Consider the following 15,680-nt stretch of genomic DNA (forward strand, 5'->3'; position numbering starts at 1 on the left):
ACAGAATCCACAGTTGAAAAATCAATTACAGAAAAATGAAATGCAAGTGCTTTTGAGGTATGTTGAACCTATGAATTTGCAAAATTCAAGGCAGTGGAAAAAAAAAAAAAACCTGCATTCATTCTGTATCTTTTGGCTGACGACTACCAAAACTGCATACCCACAAAACGAAATATTTCCTCCCTAGTGAATTGCTTAACTTGATTTGTTCTCCAAGAACCACAACCTTGGCAGCATCTACCAAAATATGAGCTATATTTAAAGTTGTCTAAGCCCAACTTACCACCCTGAGAGAAGTATGTACTCTCTTACTGCTTCTTCAACTATAACAGGCACTGAAACATGACTTAAAATATACCACTTTATTGGGGAGCTATTAGATAAGGAACATGCACAAGTATCAACCAAAAGGTTATTTATCTTTCTGCATATCAAATTTAAGTTGGTATCATGAAAGTTGTATATACAGAAGACAAAACAGACCACTTGTGCCCAAGCTGGCAGGATTTTGTTAATACCAAAAACAGTTCAAAGTTGATAAGTAGTACTACAACAGTATCTAATATCTTAGGTAAAATTTTAAAACATTTACACACTCAGGTCTGCCCTTAAAAGGCACTGTCCAAGGCTTTGTAATATGGACTTCTTATCTCTAATTTAGACTCCCAACAATATGCAACTTAAATTAATTTCAAGATACTAGAGCAACCTGACCTAAACTAAACTGGCAAACTATTTAGAGATGAGGGACCAGGGATATAGCTCAGTTGGTAGAGTGCTTGAGTCCAATGCACAAGGCCCTGGGTCAATCCCCTCCACCAAAAAAAAAAGAAAAAGAAAACCTATCTGGAGAGAAGAAAAAATCCTTGGTAGCTTGCTTACCTTCTTAAACATTTTTGGACACCTAAGACTTTGTTCTCTGGAATGACAATGTATTGCTCTCAATCAAGATGGTTAATTATACTTCTCAGAGTATCAATAATGCTGATTTATGGCTGGGCATTATGACATACACCTAGAGTCCCAATTTCTTGCAAGGCTGAGACAGGAGGAACCTGGGCAACATACAGAGACCTCATCTGAAATTTAAGAGACCTCATCTCAAATTTTAAAAATAAATTTTAAAAAAATGCCAATTTATTGACTTATTTCCTTGGTAACTTTTATACTTTTGGGTGTTACAAGATTTTAAATTAATTGTTATTAACACCTTCCTTAATCCTTCTCTCCCAAGCCACTGTACAATGGGAAGGAGATTAGTTGTATCTGAAAAGTAACGTCAAGTTCCCTGTTTAAATGGAGAAAGTTCTACAGGACACTTCACTGACAGTATGTATAGTCTCCCTCTTATCATTTATCTAAACGCTATTTATCCTCAGAAAAATAGAGGCAAAGCTTGGCAAACCTCTTTTCCTACATACTTTAAACACCATGAGTCTCAGGCAATTCAAACTAGAAATACTTCTATGCATGATCAGAGTCAGTTCTATGAGACTACTTCTACATTCATTTGTTCCGAAGTCCAGAATAATACGTTCTCCCCAGTGAACGGCAATGCTTTTGCTCAGACATATGACTTGTTTATATCTACACAAGTTCACATACTAAAAATTCTTAAGAGTGTCTCTACTTTTAGTCTGCCAGAAATACTCAGCATACTACATGGCTAACCACCAGTCTTCATCAACTAGCATAAGAAAGTGAATTACTTTTCTGAGACAAAGAAATCAAACAAAAAAATCACTCATATGTCATTTAAAATCAACCCAACTAAGGTCTCTTGAGAGCTTTGTAAGTTTAAGAAATTGTAAAGTAGGGTGGAATGTGGCTGAATACTACAGTGCTTGCTTAACCTGTGTAAGAACTTGAGTTCCATTTTTAACTTGCATATCCCCCTGCCCAAAAAACATATATAGTAAGGTATAGGGATAAGAAAGTAAGTATTTAACCTCCAAAGAGCTTTAAATTTCACTAAGCTCTACAAGATTTTAAACAGTAGCTAAGGACCACAACACAAAAGATATAATCTGAGTGCAGTGATGTACACCTGTAATCCCAGCGGCTCAGGAGGCTAAGAAAGGAGGATCATAAATTCAAGGTCAGCCTTGGCAATTTAGAGAGACCCTGTCTCAAAATAGAAATAAAAAAGATTGGGGATGTGGCTCAGTGCTAAAGCACCCCAGGTTCAATTCTCAGTACCAAAAAAAAAAAAAAAAAAAAAAAAAAAAAGACACAAGATAATTAGCTGCCTAATCCATGGTCCAGTAAAGGCTCAAAGAATTCGGAAGTAGGAGAAAATCTTTCATCCTTATACAAGAGTCCAGATTTGAGCCAGATCATAAAGATGAGTAGGATTTGGATGGGGAAGGGGCAACTAGTATTTAAATAAGGAGCTATTTCTTTGGTTTTTACTTGTTTAAGAAACATGAATGCTTTCTCCACACATTAAATGGCAAGCCCTTTTCAAAACATAACCTTGAGCAAACAGAAATAAACATGGGTAGTACAAAGAGTATAATGAACATCTGTTGGTTTTGCCCACTATTTTTCCCTTCCTCTGGTAACAGCACCCCCATTTTCCTTTGGGTGATCATTTCTCCCCATCTTTCAATCCCTATGATTGGGCAGGTACTAGGTAGGGGCACATGATCCAGGCTTAAAAGACAGAAACATTCTGTTCCCTTCACTGATTCAAAGATCCAAAATGCCAAACTGGGAAAAGACTCAACTCCAAGACTCTTGGTAAAGGCTAAAATTGCTAAACTGGTGAGATGTTGTTAGTGGTCCATTATTGCCACCTTTTACAGAGAACCTACTTTCTTATGAAAGAAATATAGAGGAAACCAAATATACGAAAGCAAGAGGCAGATACCTAAAAACATTGAGATTTGTAACTTGATCTAACCCCAAAGCTTTTCCATTTCTTGAGCTAATTAATAGTCTCATTTTGTCTAAGCAAGTTTGAGTTTAAGTTTCTGCACATATAACTGAAAGGATACTAACAAATATAAATGTGGAATCCGCTTGCCACTAATATGAAACTGAGCCCTCCCTTCTGTATCTTCACCTTCACAAGACAGAGTTACCACTTTGGGTATTCTGCCTCCCTAACCAATCTGAGGATAGCCTCTATTCTCCAGGATCACTTCTTGAAGGGCTCACTATCACCAACTGTTCCCCAAGGTATGCCTTTGCACTATGGTTACTAGCCCCTATTAGAAAGGCACCCTTTCTATATTTTCCTTTTAAAATATTTCTTATCTCTTGTGCTTCTCCCTTCCGTACCAATTTTCGAAAGCTTCTTAGTTTTATTTTGTTTGGCTTTGGTGCTGGGGATTGAACCCAGGACCTCCCACATACTAAGCATAAGGGTACACTTACAAGGAGAAATTGGGAAACCAAGATGGAAATCAAATCTTGAAAAGGTCACATTTTTAGATAAGAAATATTAAACGTTAAGACTCAGAAGGGGTCTTCATATTCCAGTTAAAATCTTTTCATTCTTCTAGTGAAGAAGAAATAAATCTACAGACTTAACTTCTTTTTTATTTTATTTATTTTTTTGTGGTGCTGGGGACTGCACCAAGGGCCTTGTGCATGGGAGGCAAGCACTCTACCAACTGAGCTACATCCCCAGACTTACATTAGGTCAGACAAGAGAAAGTGACAATCCTGTGCCAGTACATCATAATTTCCAAAGCAGGATTTGAAATAACCTGAATGTGGGGGCTGGGGATATAGCACAGTGGGTAGAGTGCTTGCCTTGCAAGCATCAAGGCCCTGGGTTCAATCCCCAGCACCGCCAAAAAAAAAAAAAAAAAGAAAGAAACCGAATGTGTCTAATGGGAAGTTAGAAACAAACACTCTCTTAGAGAATACTCTGGAGCTAAAAACATAGACTTGGAGTCATCTGCAAACCAAAGTTGATCATTTGTGAGGGTAAACATAAAGGGAAAAAAATAAAGAAATGAAGTCAAAGGAGCAAAACTTGGCAAATGAACTATAGCCAGACAAAGGAGGTATGCTCAACCAGTTATAAAACTAAAACAAGATAGTGCCTGGATAATGGAGGCCAGTAAAAGACAACCTTTTAAAAAGATGTGTGCCAGACTCAGCGGCCCGCGCTTACAATCCCAGCAGCTCAGGGGGCTGAGGCAGGAGGATCTCAAGTTTGAGGCCAAACTAGGCAAGTTAGCAAGGCCCCGAGCAACTTAGCAAGACCCTGTCTCAAAACATAAAAAAAAATTTAAAGTCCTGGGGATGTGGTTTGCCCCTGGGTTCAATCCCTAGTACCAAAAACAAAAAGTATGGACAGTGAAAATCAGCAAAGATCAGAAAAATGTAAACTGAGATTTGGGCACTGAGGGCATCATGCTCTTTCACAAGTATACCTGGTACTCAGGAGACCTCGCTAAAACAATCTGAATTCTGTTTCCACAAGAAGAAATAATCCTTCCCCATTAACTCAACTCCTGTCAAAATTGCCTGTTAAAAGCCAGTCCTTGCTTGGCATGATGGCATACACCTGTCATCCCAGCTACTCAGGAGGCTGAGGCAAATTCAAGACCCACCTCAACAGTTAACAATACAAACAGGATGGATAAATCTTGGATTTTTTGCTGTTGTTGCTGTTTTTATTCTTTGGATAAATCTTAGAAGCACAATATTGAATGAAAAATGTCTCAAATCTATAATGCACAAAAATCTACAATGCAATCTCAAAAATAAGCAAAGTTAAACAAAATATTATTAAGTCACCCACAGAGATATTAAACTATTTAAAATATATTTTCATCATAAAAATTGTGTGATAAACAACTTCTCTAAGCCAGAAAATTATTGGGCATGATGGGACACACCTGACATACCAGCTACTTGGGAGGCTGAAGCAGGAGGATCACAAGTTTGAAACCATCCTGGAGAATTTAGTAAGAACCTGTTTCAAATTTTTTTAAAAGGGCTAGGGATGTAATCAGTGGTAGTACAATTGCCTGGCACAACATGCAAGGCTGAGTTCTATCCCTAGCAAAAGAAAAGAGGAAAGATAAAAAGACTATACATCCTGTGGGGATGGCACAGGAAGGAGTACACAAACAGATCAAAGTTACTGGTAACATGTTAGTTTTTAGGTTGGAGGAAGGTTCAAGATGCTCATTATATTTTATAACATACCTTGCATCTATTGTTTTTTGCATATAATTTATTTACCAAATATTAAAGAATAACAAAGATTTTTTTAATGACACCTACTAGTCAAACAGAAAACTACATCCCAAAGATGAGACTTTAAAATCTAATATCTTTTAAATTGAATGGAAGCAACAAAATTCCACTCTTAGGCTTCAATTAATTAAATAACATTGAATAAATCAACCTGGCTTTTTTCTAAATTCTCCTAGTCCCAAAACACACAGCATATAATCTTACATACACATGGATATTTTTAAACAGTTTTAAATTCAAAGCATTGGACTAGCATTTACTAAGCAGATAATTAAAAGTCATGCCTGTTTAAAACAGAGAAAGAGATTGGAGGAGAATTTTTGGTAACTGTAAATCTGTTTTTAATGCATTTGCCCAGCAAAACATGGTGGCTCCATTTTACAAATTATAACAAAACAATCAGCATACAGTGCAGATGCCAAACTATATGATATATACTACCAAAGGCAGCAATGGAAAGAAATTCACAAATTCTCACCTTCTTAAAGATCTCCATAGTTTAGCAGATAGTTTTTCTTCTCCGTATATCTTCCTTCCTAGAATAACCACTTTTAGTTCCCAAAGCCTTTCTAAGACACTTAGAAAATAATATTTAATTACACACAACACCCAGCACCAGAATCTAAAGTTGTTTGCTGCTATCTATCTACTTATTATAAAATAAATATCTTACAAATGCATTTTCTCATAAAACAATGTCCTTTCCCCATACATTTATGATATCCAAAACAAAGTATTATACAACATGTATATATAGATGGATACTAGAAAGCAAACAAATTCTGCTTGGCTTAAATAAATCCTACCATCTTTCTAGAAAGGTTGTTTTTTTCTTTATGAATAGTAGTTACTAGAAGCTAGGAGGGAGACGGGAGGATGGAAAGGGTTAGTTCAAAGGTACAGGGGCTATAGGTAGACAGGATGAACAACTTCTAATGTTCTATATTACAGTAAGGTAACTGTGGTTGACAACAATTATGGGTATTTCAAAATAGCTATCTAGAAGGTTTTGAATGTTACCAGCACCAGGAATGATACATGTTTGAAGTGGTAGATATCCATGTACCCTGATCATTTCTCATTGCATACATGTGTTAAAGTATCAGCCAGGCACAGTGGCACATGCCTGTAATCCCAGCAACTCTGGAGGCTGACACAGGAGGATTATAAATTCAAGACCAGCCTCAGCAATTTAGCAATGCCCTAAGCAACACAGCGAAACCCTGTCTCAAAATAAAATAAAAAGGGCTGGGGGGCTGGGGTGTGGCTCAGTGGTATAGCACTTGCCTAGCACGTGTGAGGCCTTGGGTTCAATCCTCAGCACCACATATAAATAAATAAATAAATAAAATAAAGTCCATTGACAACTAAAAAAATATTAAACAAAAAAAAAGAATTTAAAAAAAAAAAAAAAAAAAAGGGCTGGGGATGCGGCTCAGCAATAGAGCACAAGCCCTAGGCCCTGGGTTCGATTCCCAGTACTGTAAGTAGGTAAAATAAATAAACAAACAAACAAAGCTATAATAAAAATCACCACAAATAAAAACAGAAACAGTTGAAAATGATGATAAAGACAGGGGACACAATTTTCATTTTGTGTCTCCATGTACTGGTTGAAAAACATTACAACTCCTCTGGAGAGAGAGAATGGGAATAACAGAGCAAGCACTGGAAGAAATCCATCTAAATATAAACAATATTTGTATGTACACACTTGAACTAGAATGGTTGTTTTTCTTTCTTTTCTACATATTTTTTAACTTCTATAATAAATATAAATTTATAATGGGGGAGTATATTTTTAAAGCTTCAGTGGATTTGTAAGTTGTGGACAAAAAATGGCTAGGCACAAAATAAAACTACAGTTAAAACTAATGAACAGTACACTTAAAAAGAGTTATGATGATAAATTTTATGTTATGTAGGTTATTTTTGTTTCATTTTGTTTTGCAGTATTGGGGCTGGAGCCTAAGGCCACATACTAGGCAAGAGCTCTACACTGAGCTACAGCTACAGTCCTTTTTAAAATATATTATTGAGACAGGGTCTCACCACATTACCTAGGCTGGCCTCAAACTTGCCATCATCCTGTCTCAGCCTCCAGACCACCTGGAGTTACAAGCAGTCACTGCAATGCCCACTTATGGTATAAGACTTTTAACACAATTCTTAAATAACAAAAAATATATTCTTTTTAAATACTGGGCTTCGACAGAAGAAAGAAAAACCAAGTGTCAAGGAAGAAAATCCAAGGTTGCTACCTGTAATTCTAAAACACACTAAGCTAAACACCAAGTTCTTTCAAGACTCTCCCCTCCTTTCATCTTACCAATTATAACAACAATTCCCAATTATAATAAAGTTATCATTCAGTCAAGGCCATGGCTATTTCAGTATCAAAAACTTTAAATATTTTTATAAGCACTGGACACTGAGTAGACACTGTTCAATGGATCAAATCTTAGTTGAGTCCCTGTTACCAAATTCTATTACTATTCAAAAGAGATCAATATTAAATGCAGTGTCTGAAAATAGGCAAGAGAATGGAAAGGTAAAACATATTTAAACAGAGAAGGCTGAATTCAGAGTTTTAAAATAAATTGAATGTTTACAGATACCAGCTAACAACAACAAAAAAAAAAAGTAGAAATTTCCTATTATGATACCATCAACCCATTCTTGTTGTTATTGTTGTTTTATGGTCCTGGGGACAGAACCCAGAGCCATGAGCATGGTAGGCAAGTGCTCTACACTGAGCTACATCCCCAGCCCCAACCCACTTGTTTTGACTAATCAAAGTAAGCTAGTTCAATAGGATTTATTTTGTTTCATGTGGTTTCAGGCCACTTACCATTTATGGAGATTAATTTTTAAATTCTATTTTCCTCCTCCCCCTCCTTCCACCAGATTGGCCTTATCTATAAAAATAATGATAAAACTCTCTAAGTCAGATAATTGACAAAAATGTAAAATAAAATCAAACTCAAAAAAATCCCCTGAAGAAATCTACTCCTCATTACCTTTCAGATAGAATCTGACAGCACAAATATGACACTGGATTCAGATACTTTAACCAGATTTTCCCACCTAACTTATGCATGTGAGAATAGACAAGTGTTCCTGAAATCAGTAAATGCTCCACTTGTCACTTTTCTTGACACTGTCTTATTAAAGAGGAACATTTTTTTTTTAAAGGCTTCAGGAACTAACCAGTTTTCCATACTCTAAGATGTATGTAAATTAGAAGGAAACAGGAGACCCCTTCTCCATCTTCAGACACCTTCCTCATCCTCCAAGCATCCTAGTCTGTTCCTAAGCTTCTAGTTCCTAAGTTCAAGCTGCAGACTTGGGCCCTACAGCTTGGATACAAGTGGCATACTGACTGTCATTCACTCTTCACAAAGGCTGACACACCACTGTGGCTTGCTTTGCATCCCTCCACCCCTATGCGTTCCTGTTTGCTTTTTCTGGCTCATAGCAGACTTTGTTTTTTCCCAGTAAATATTGAGGTTAAAATGCCTGTGACTCTTATCAATTTCTCCCTCTCCTTCTAATAATAGTTAGCACTTTCTTTTTATGACTTTTTTTCTTTATTTTTTCTGGTATTAGGAATTGAACCCAGGGCCTCAAGCATGCTAGGCAAGTGCTCTACCACAGCTACATCCCAGCCTTTGTATGTCTCTTTTCAATTCAGAAAGTACTGGGTTCTAGTTCCCTACTGCCATTTATGGAATGAGGTAGTTACTTCCTTTCCTGCTTCAGTTTTTTCTCTTAAAAATCTTTATTATTTTTATGTTACTATTGGTAGAATGGATAGCTTCTATTTATGGATTCCCCTTTAGTATTGTCCAGTTAAGAGTACTTGAAAGTGAAGTAGGTTAAATTTTAAAGCATCATTTTATCTGATAAAGACAAGAAATGGAGGGAAGAAGTCATTCTCCATCATCAAGTCAAAATATGATCTAAGACTCTGTGACAAGCAGAACAGCTTTCCCTTAGTTAAATCTTTTTTAAGACATTCAAGGCTGGACACAGTGCCACATTCCTGCAGTCCCAACTACTGGAAAGGCTGAAACGGGAAGATCATTTGAGTCCAGGAACTTGAGGCCAGCCTAGGCAAAATAATGAGACTAGTCTCAAAAAAAAAAAAAAAAAAAAAAAATTAAGGCATTCCTTTTTTTCTTTTTTTCTCCCAATGATACTGGGAATTAAATTCAAGGGTACTTTACCACTGAGCTACATCCCCAGTCCCTGTGTTTGTTTGTTTGTTTGTTTGTTTGAGACAGGGTCCTAAGTTGTTGGGGTAACCTCAAACTTGTGATCTTCCTGCCTCAGCGTCCCAAGTTACCAGGATTACAGGTGTACAACACTTCATCCAGTTCTCACTCCTGATTTATTAGAAGCAGGCTGAAGATATTGATGAAGGAATAGAAAACAAGAGAGCTCTAAATAGATGATATATATATATATATATATATACACACACACATACTCCATTCAAAATTCAAATGTCTTGATCTGTGCAAATCCGACAACTCTTTTCTCTTCTTCATGAAATACAAGGGGCCACACCACCAAGAAAATATCAGATTAGTATCTACAGGGCAAAGGAGAATTGGCATAGTTATTTATCATCACAAGATACTGTCTGTGTCTTAGAAATGGCAAAGATTATTACTAATGCATTAATGATCACCTATACAAAGCTAAGGACTGGGAATCTGAGATGAAAACATGTGATATAAAGTCTTACAGAAACACCAAACTGCCAGGTGTGTGGCCCACACCTGTAATCCCAGCTACTCCAGAGGCTGAGGCAAGAGGATCATGAGTTCCAGGCCAACCTGGGCAACTTAGCAAAACCTTGTCTCAAAATAAAATCTAAAAAAAGACTGGGAATGTAGTGCAGTGGTAGAGTATTTGCCTAACATGCAAGTTCGATGTTGTGGTACCACAAAAAAAAAAAAAAAAAAAAGAAAGAAAGAAAAAAAAAAAATCTTCTCTTTAACAATATGGAATACTGATCGTGTAACTAACATTCTCAAAATTTAAATGTCACTGGCAAAATCTTATAAAAGAATTCAAACTACTCTTGCTATAGCATAGTATTTTATTTGTCTCAGGTTTTCATCACAGTCCAGGATTTACAGTTGGATGAGGAATGAGCTAATCAGATGTATCCATCCCCTATACAGTTTTTTGTTGCTGTTTTAAAATATTTTTAGCTGTAGATGGACACAACGCCTTTATTTTATTCACTTATTTTTGTGGTGCTGAGAATGGAACCCAGTGCCTCACAAGTGCTGGGCAATGACTCTACCACTGAGCTACAACCCCAGCACCCCCTATACAGTTTTCAAACAAAAATGATCAACCACTATGGGCAGCTCAGAGCATGAAACTTCCGTGTAAAAATGTTAAATGACACTCCAACCGAACCCATCTTGGTTCAGAAGGAAGCAGGCTCACTAACCCTGTTTGCCAAGACTCTTGGACTCTCCTATCAGTGCAAAAGGCACCATTCTATTGAACTCTACCTAGACAGACAGACAGACGGACAGAAAGACAGATGTAGAAATATAGATATTTGTAAACATTTAAGACAATTTCAGTCTTAAGACTGGGGCAAGTCCATCAGAAATTCTTTCCAGGAAACGCTAAATCTCGGTGTACGTGTTTATTTCTGTAGAAATAAAGTCATGCTCCGATCTATTCTTCAGCTTTCTACTGGGAAAAAAGAAAATCTATCACGTATCTAGTGGTTATTATTTGCTAGGCTCAGTACTGGAGCTTTAAATTGATGGTTTATCCATTCCTGACATTTTCTGAAAGAGACCTCAGTATGTTCGTTTACAGATGAAGAAAGTGAAGTGAGAGAGTTTTAAAAGCTAACCCGAGGACGCAAATTCATTTCTAATTAACGCTCAAATCCTGGCTCTGACTTAAAGGCATAAACTGTAGGAGACTTAAAACGCTGTGTGACGTTGGGGAATTCGCTAAACAGCTCTGGGTTTCAGCTTCCTAGCCATCCAAAACTCAGCGCCAAGGCGGGCAGCGCTGCCACCAGCAGCTGGTCGGTTTGCCCAGCGCGGCGCGCGGACCTCCAGCGGGCAGCTGCAGGATCGGTCAGCCCAGGCAGCGCGACAACGCGAAACGCCGGCGAGAAAGGAAGAAAGTCCGGCCCATGGGTCACCGTGACCCAAGGCAAGGGCGGTACTACAAGCAGCCCAGGGCTTCGTTTCCTAGGCAGCTGGACCAAGAACTTGGCTCACCTCCGGCCGGAGTCCCGGGCTGGCACCTCCCCTTCACTCCGCGCCTCAGTCGCCATCTTCGTCAGAAACCACTTCCACCGCCCCGCCTCAGGGCCTGCCCCGAGCTTTGGATTGGCTGAGGTGTTTCCCCATCTCGCACGCGATTGGATGACTCGTCCGCCCCTCCTCAACCTGACTCGCTACATATTATTGGTCTATTCAAATACCTAACCGTCATTGGTGGCCCCCAACCTGGCGGAAGAGAGGGGCGGGAGAGACCCAGCCCCGAGGCCCGGGGAAAGCTCCAGTTTATCGTTTTAATGAACTCTAAGGACTTTAGGTTCCTGTCAAGTATCCCCAGCATATGCTCAAAATTTTTTTTCTTGATATGTGAATACAACTTCAGAACTGTGAAATTTGAAAGTCACTTTGTCACCCTAAGCCGGCGCGATGGTGCACACCTGTAATCCCGCTACTCTGGAGGCTGAGGCATGAGGACCCAAGTTCGAGGCCAACCTGAATAAATTAGCACAACCGTGTCTCAAAAAAAGGGGAACCGGGGATTGGGGTTGTAGCTCAGTGGTGAAGCACTTGCCTAGCAAGTGTGAGGCACTGAGTTCAATTCTCAGCACCGCATATAAATAAATAAAGGTCCATTGACAACTTAAAAAAAAAAAGAAGAAGAAGAAGAAAGGGATGCGGGTGGGGGGAACAGGTGCTGGGGATGTAGCATTCCTGAACTCAATCCCCAGTACCCAGGGAAAAAAGAGTCACTCTCTAAAGAGCAAGAATTTTTTCTGTCTTGATACAGAGAGAGAGAGAGACCTAGAAGAGGAGGCTCAGGAATGGAAACCAAGTACAGTCTGTTCCATTTCTGCTGGTTCCCTTCCGGAACCAACAGCAGATTCAAAATGTTCCCTGGGCGAGGGTCTGTACCTGAACACATACACACTTTTTTTCTTGTCATCATTCCCTAAAGAGCATTAGATATTTTAAGTAATCTAGAGATGATTTAAAGTAGACAAGATCTGACTAGGTTACAAGCAAATTCTATTCGGTTGTATATAAGGGCCTTGAGCATCTTTGGGTTTGGCATCCACTGGGATCCTGCGACCAAATGTCCCACGGATACAAGGGATGACTGTACTTACTCTTGGATGTGATCCAAAGCCTTCTTTTTGGGCTTCATTCCACCAATTCCCTTTTGGCTTCCAGAGTTTGCCTCTTTGGTGTGAACTGTGGAACCAAGAGCTGCCTGAATTTGTCCCTAACTGAACCTTAATCCTCAGTGGTAGAAATAACCATAATTTTGCTTACCCTCAGGGTCACTGGCTTCTGGTAAGAATTAACTGAGGCAACAGATGTGAGAACACTGTAAATTTAAAACATTAACCTTTTTTTCTATTTTGTTTTCTGTGCTGAACTTTTCAAGAGATTTTTTTTTTCTATTGTTCCTTCTGATGTTCTTTCATCTGAGAGTCTCCAGCACTCTCCCTCTCTTTCACAAAGCTCTACCCATACACTTTATTTTTCAACAAATTCTGCCTTGCTTCAGGGCCTTTACATGTGTTGTTTTTCTCTGACTGGACCATTTTTTCGCTTTACCATCTTTCAGGTCTCTGACTAAATGTCACTGGTTCAGAGGCTTTCATAGCCCCAATATGTAAATCAATGTCCCCTCTATATTTTCATAAATTCTTCTTCCTTCATAGCTCTTATCACAACTTATATATTTGTCTGTGTGGTTATTTATTTCATGTGAGCATTCCCAGTCAGCCTTCCTGCCACTACATCTGGTTTTCTTTCCATGGTATCTGGTACAGAATGGTCATTCAGTAAATATCTACTAAATAAATGAAAACAAGTCCTCAGACTATATTATCCAAATTTAAAAATGGAATCACATGTCCTAATAGATTTTTTCAATTGATGACTTTATATTAAAAATTTGAAGTTGGGCACAGAGGTGCACACTTATAATCCCAGACTTAGGAGGCTGAGGTAGGAGGATCACAAGTTCAAGGCCAGCCTAGGCAACTTACTGAGACTGTTTTAAAATAAAATTTAAAAAGAGCTTGGAATGTAGCTTAGTGGTAGAGTACTCAGCACACACAAGGCCTGACATTCAATCCTCAGTACCACAAAAAAAAAAAAAAAAAGTTTGATAAATGTATCCAAATAAATTACATTTAGTTTTACAACTAACAAATCATCTTTATTGAGTAAATACATGAAAAGAAACATAAGGGGCTTAGGCTGTAGATCAGTGGCAGAGCACTTGTCTAGCACTTACCTGTGAGGAACCGGGTTCAATCTTTTAGCACGTAAACATAAATAGATAAAATAAAGGCATGCTGTCTATCTACAACTACAAAAAAAATTTTTTTAAATAAACATAAAATTCAACAAACATACAAACATATCCAGGACATTTTTCTTCTTTCTCTTCTTCTCCTCCTCCGTAGTGCTAGAAATCAAACCCAGGGTCTTGATATGCTAGGCAAGCCCCTCACCACTGAGCTAGACCACCAGCTGTGTTTGCCCCTAGGTGAATTTTGTTCTTTCCTTTTGTTTTTTTGTTGTTGTTTTTGTTTTTGTTTTGGGGGGGTGTTTTGGTTTTGTTTTTTAGTTAGGAGTCTTCTATGTTGCCCAGGCTGACTTCAAACTTCCGATCCTCCTGCCTCAACCTCACAAGTGAGTGGGATTACAGGTGCACACCACTGCTGGTGAAACTTTTCAGTGAACCCCAGACGGTGTTGGAAAATCCAGCCTGTGTTAATGCTGATATATACAAACCTAAGCCAGGCCTAGTACATGCCTGTAATTCCAGCAACTCAGAGGCTGAGGTAAGAGAATCCAAGTTTAAGGTCAACCTCAGCAGCTTAGTGAGACCCTATTTTAAAATAAAATAATAAGGACTGGGGATGTAGCTCAGAGGCATCGTGCTCCTGGATTCCATCCTCTGTACCCTGCCCCCCCCCCCATGCACACACCCAAATTTCAACTTCTGTCCTTCCCCCAAAAGTCTTAAAAAGTTTTGTTCCAGGACCCAGAACATGATTGATTGATTGAATTAAATGGACGATTTCACAAAAGAAGAAACATTGAACACTTGAAAGTATTACCACTGCAACTAGAAAGAAAACCAAGGGACTATATTTCTGGTTCATTTGCTTTGATGAAAATTCGCAGTTTTGTATAATTTGGAGGGAGATAACAGTAGTTCAAGGGTGGGCTCTGGACTTGGTGAGTCCAGGTTCAAATCCTAGGTCCTCACTTGAATCGGTGTGAGCTCAGACAAGTTACTGAACATTCTGATCTCATTTCCTCTCCTGTAAAATGAGGATAATATAATTCTCACTGGATAGTTCTGAAAATTAAATGAGAAGATCTCTCAAAAGCTGCTTAGAAGCACAGTGGATGGCACATACTGAGACTCGATAAATGTCCAAGATAACATGAAGAATATTGACGCCACACTGCCTTCTCGAGAGCACACCTCTCCCCCGGCTGTGTGATAAGGAGCGTACATTACACCATAGTTACAGTTTAACTGGTTGCTTTTGTGAGGGGTGTGTTTCTCCTCAAAACCAACTGTTCCACTGTGACTTCTGATTAGAAGCAAATATCACTGCTGAGTGCTGTGGAAATATGCACTCCGCTGAGCGCCTACACACCTTGTTTCCTTCCACAAGGGTGTCACGATTCCCCTGAGGTCATCCTCACCCTATTCAGGTACAGGTTGTCTGCCTGGTGATAAAGGTGGCCCCATCCAGAAGAATTCAAGACAGTAAAGGCATCAGGTTTCCAGCAGCCCAGCTGAACAAAAGTTCACAGAGAAGTGACCCCAGCCCTCAAGGAGTTATAATAGTCTCAGGGAGACAAAATGAACACATGAGAGTCACACACAATGAAGGACAATGGAGGGTAAGAAAGGAGGAAATTGGGAAGGAAGTTTTTCAAAAGGAACAAGATGGAAAGAAAGAGAAGGGGGATCAGCTGGTGAACCCAGTCTCTAACTTCATCCTCAGTTAAGGCAGAGGACTTCAGTCCCGGGAAGCATCCTTGAGGCCTCCACTTTGTTCTTGTTCCCTCTTAAAGCAGGACATTTTGATGCCCATAACAAAATATAAAAGTGTCAGTTGTGTTTCTGAACCTTGGGTCAATATTTAGTCTGCTGAAGAGTAGGGTGACAAGCATTTTTTA

The 15,680-nt window shown here is 38.8% G+C and overlaps 1 protein-coding gene across 1 annotated transcript in view; it reads right to left on the reverse strand.

The window, feature by feature from the left end:
• Arhgap19 (Rho GTPase activating protein 19) overlaps positions 1-11,557 on the reverse strand; it is a 46,353-nt gene extending 34,796 nt beyond the window's left edge. The window contains 1 exon segment of the mRNA XM_047553508.1: positions 11,496-11,557. Coding sequence (XP_047409464.1) covers positions 11,496-11,551 — 56 coding nt within the window. The 5' untranslated portion in view covers positions 11,552-11,557.
• Between the last annotated feature and the right edge of the window lie 4,123 nt (positions 11,558-15,680).

The sequence above is a fragment of the Sciurus carolinensis genome, chromosome 5 (assembly GCF_902686445.1).
Source record: "Sciurus carolinensis chromosome 5, mSciCar1.2, whole genome shotgun sequence".
Lineage (NCBI taxonomy): Eukaryota > Metazoa > Chordata > Mammalia > Rodentia > Sciuridae > Sciurus > Sciurus carolinensis.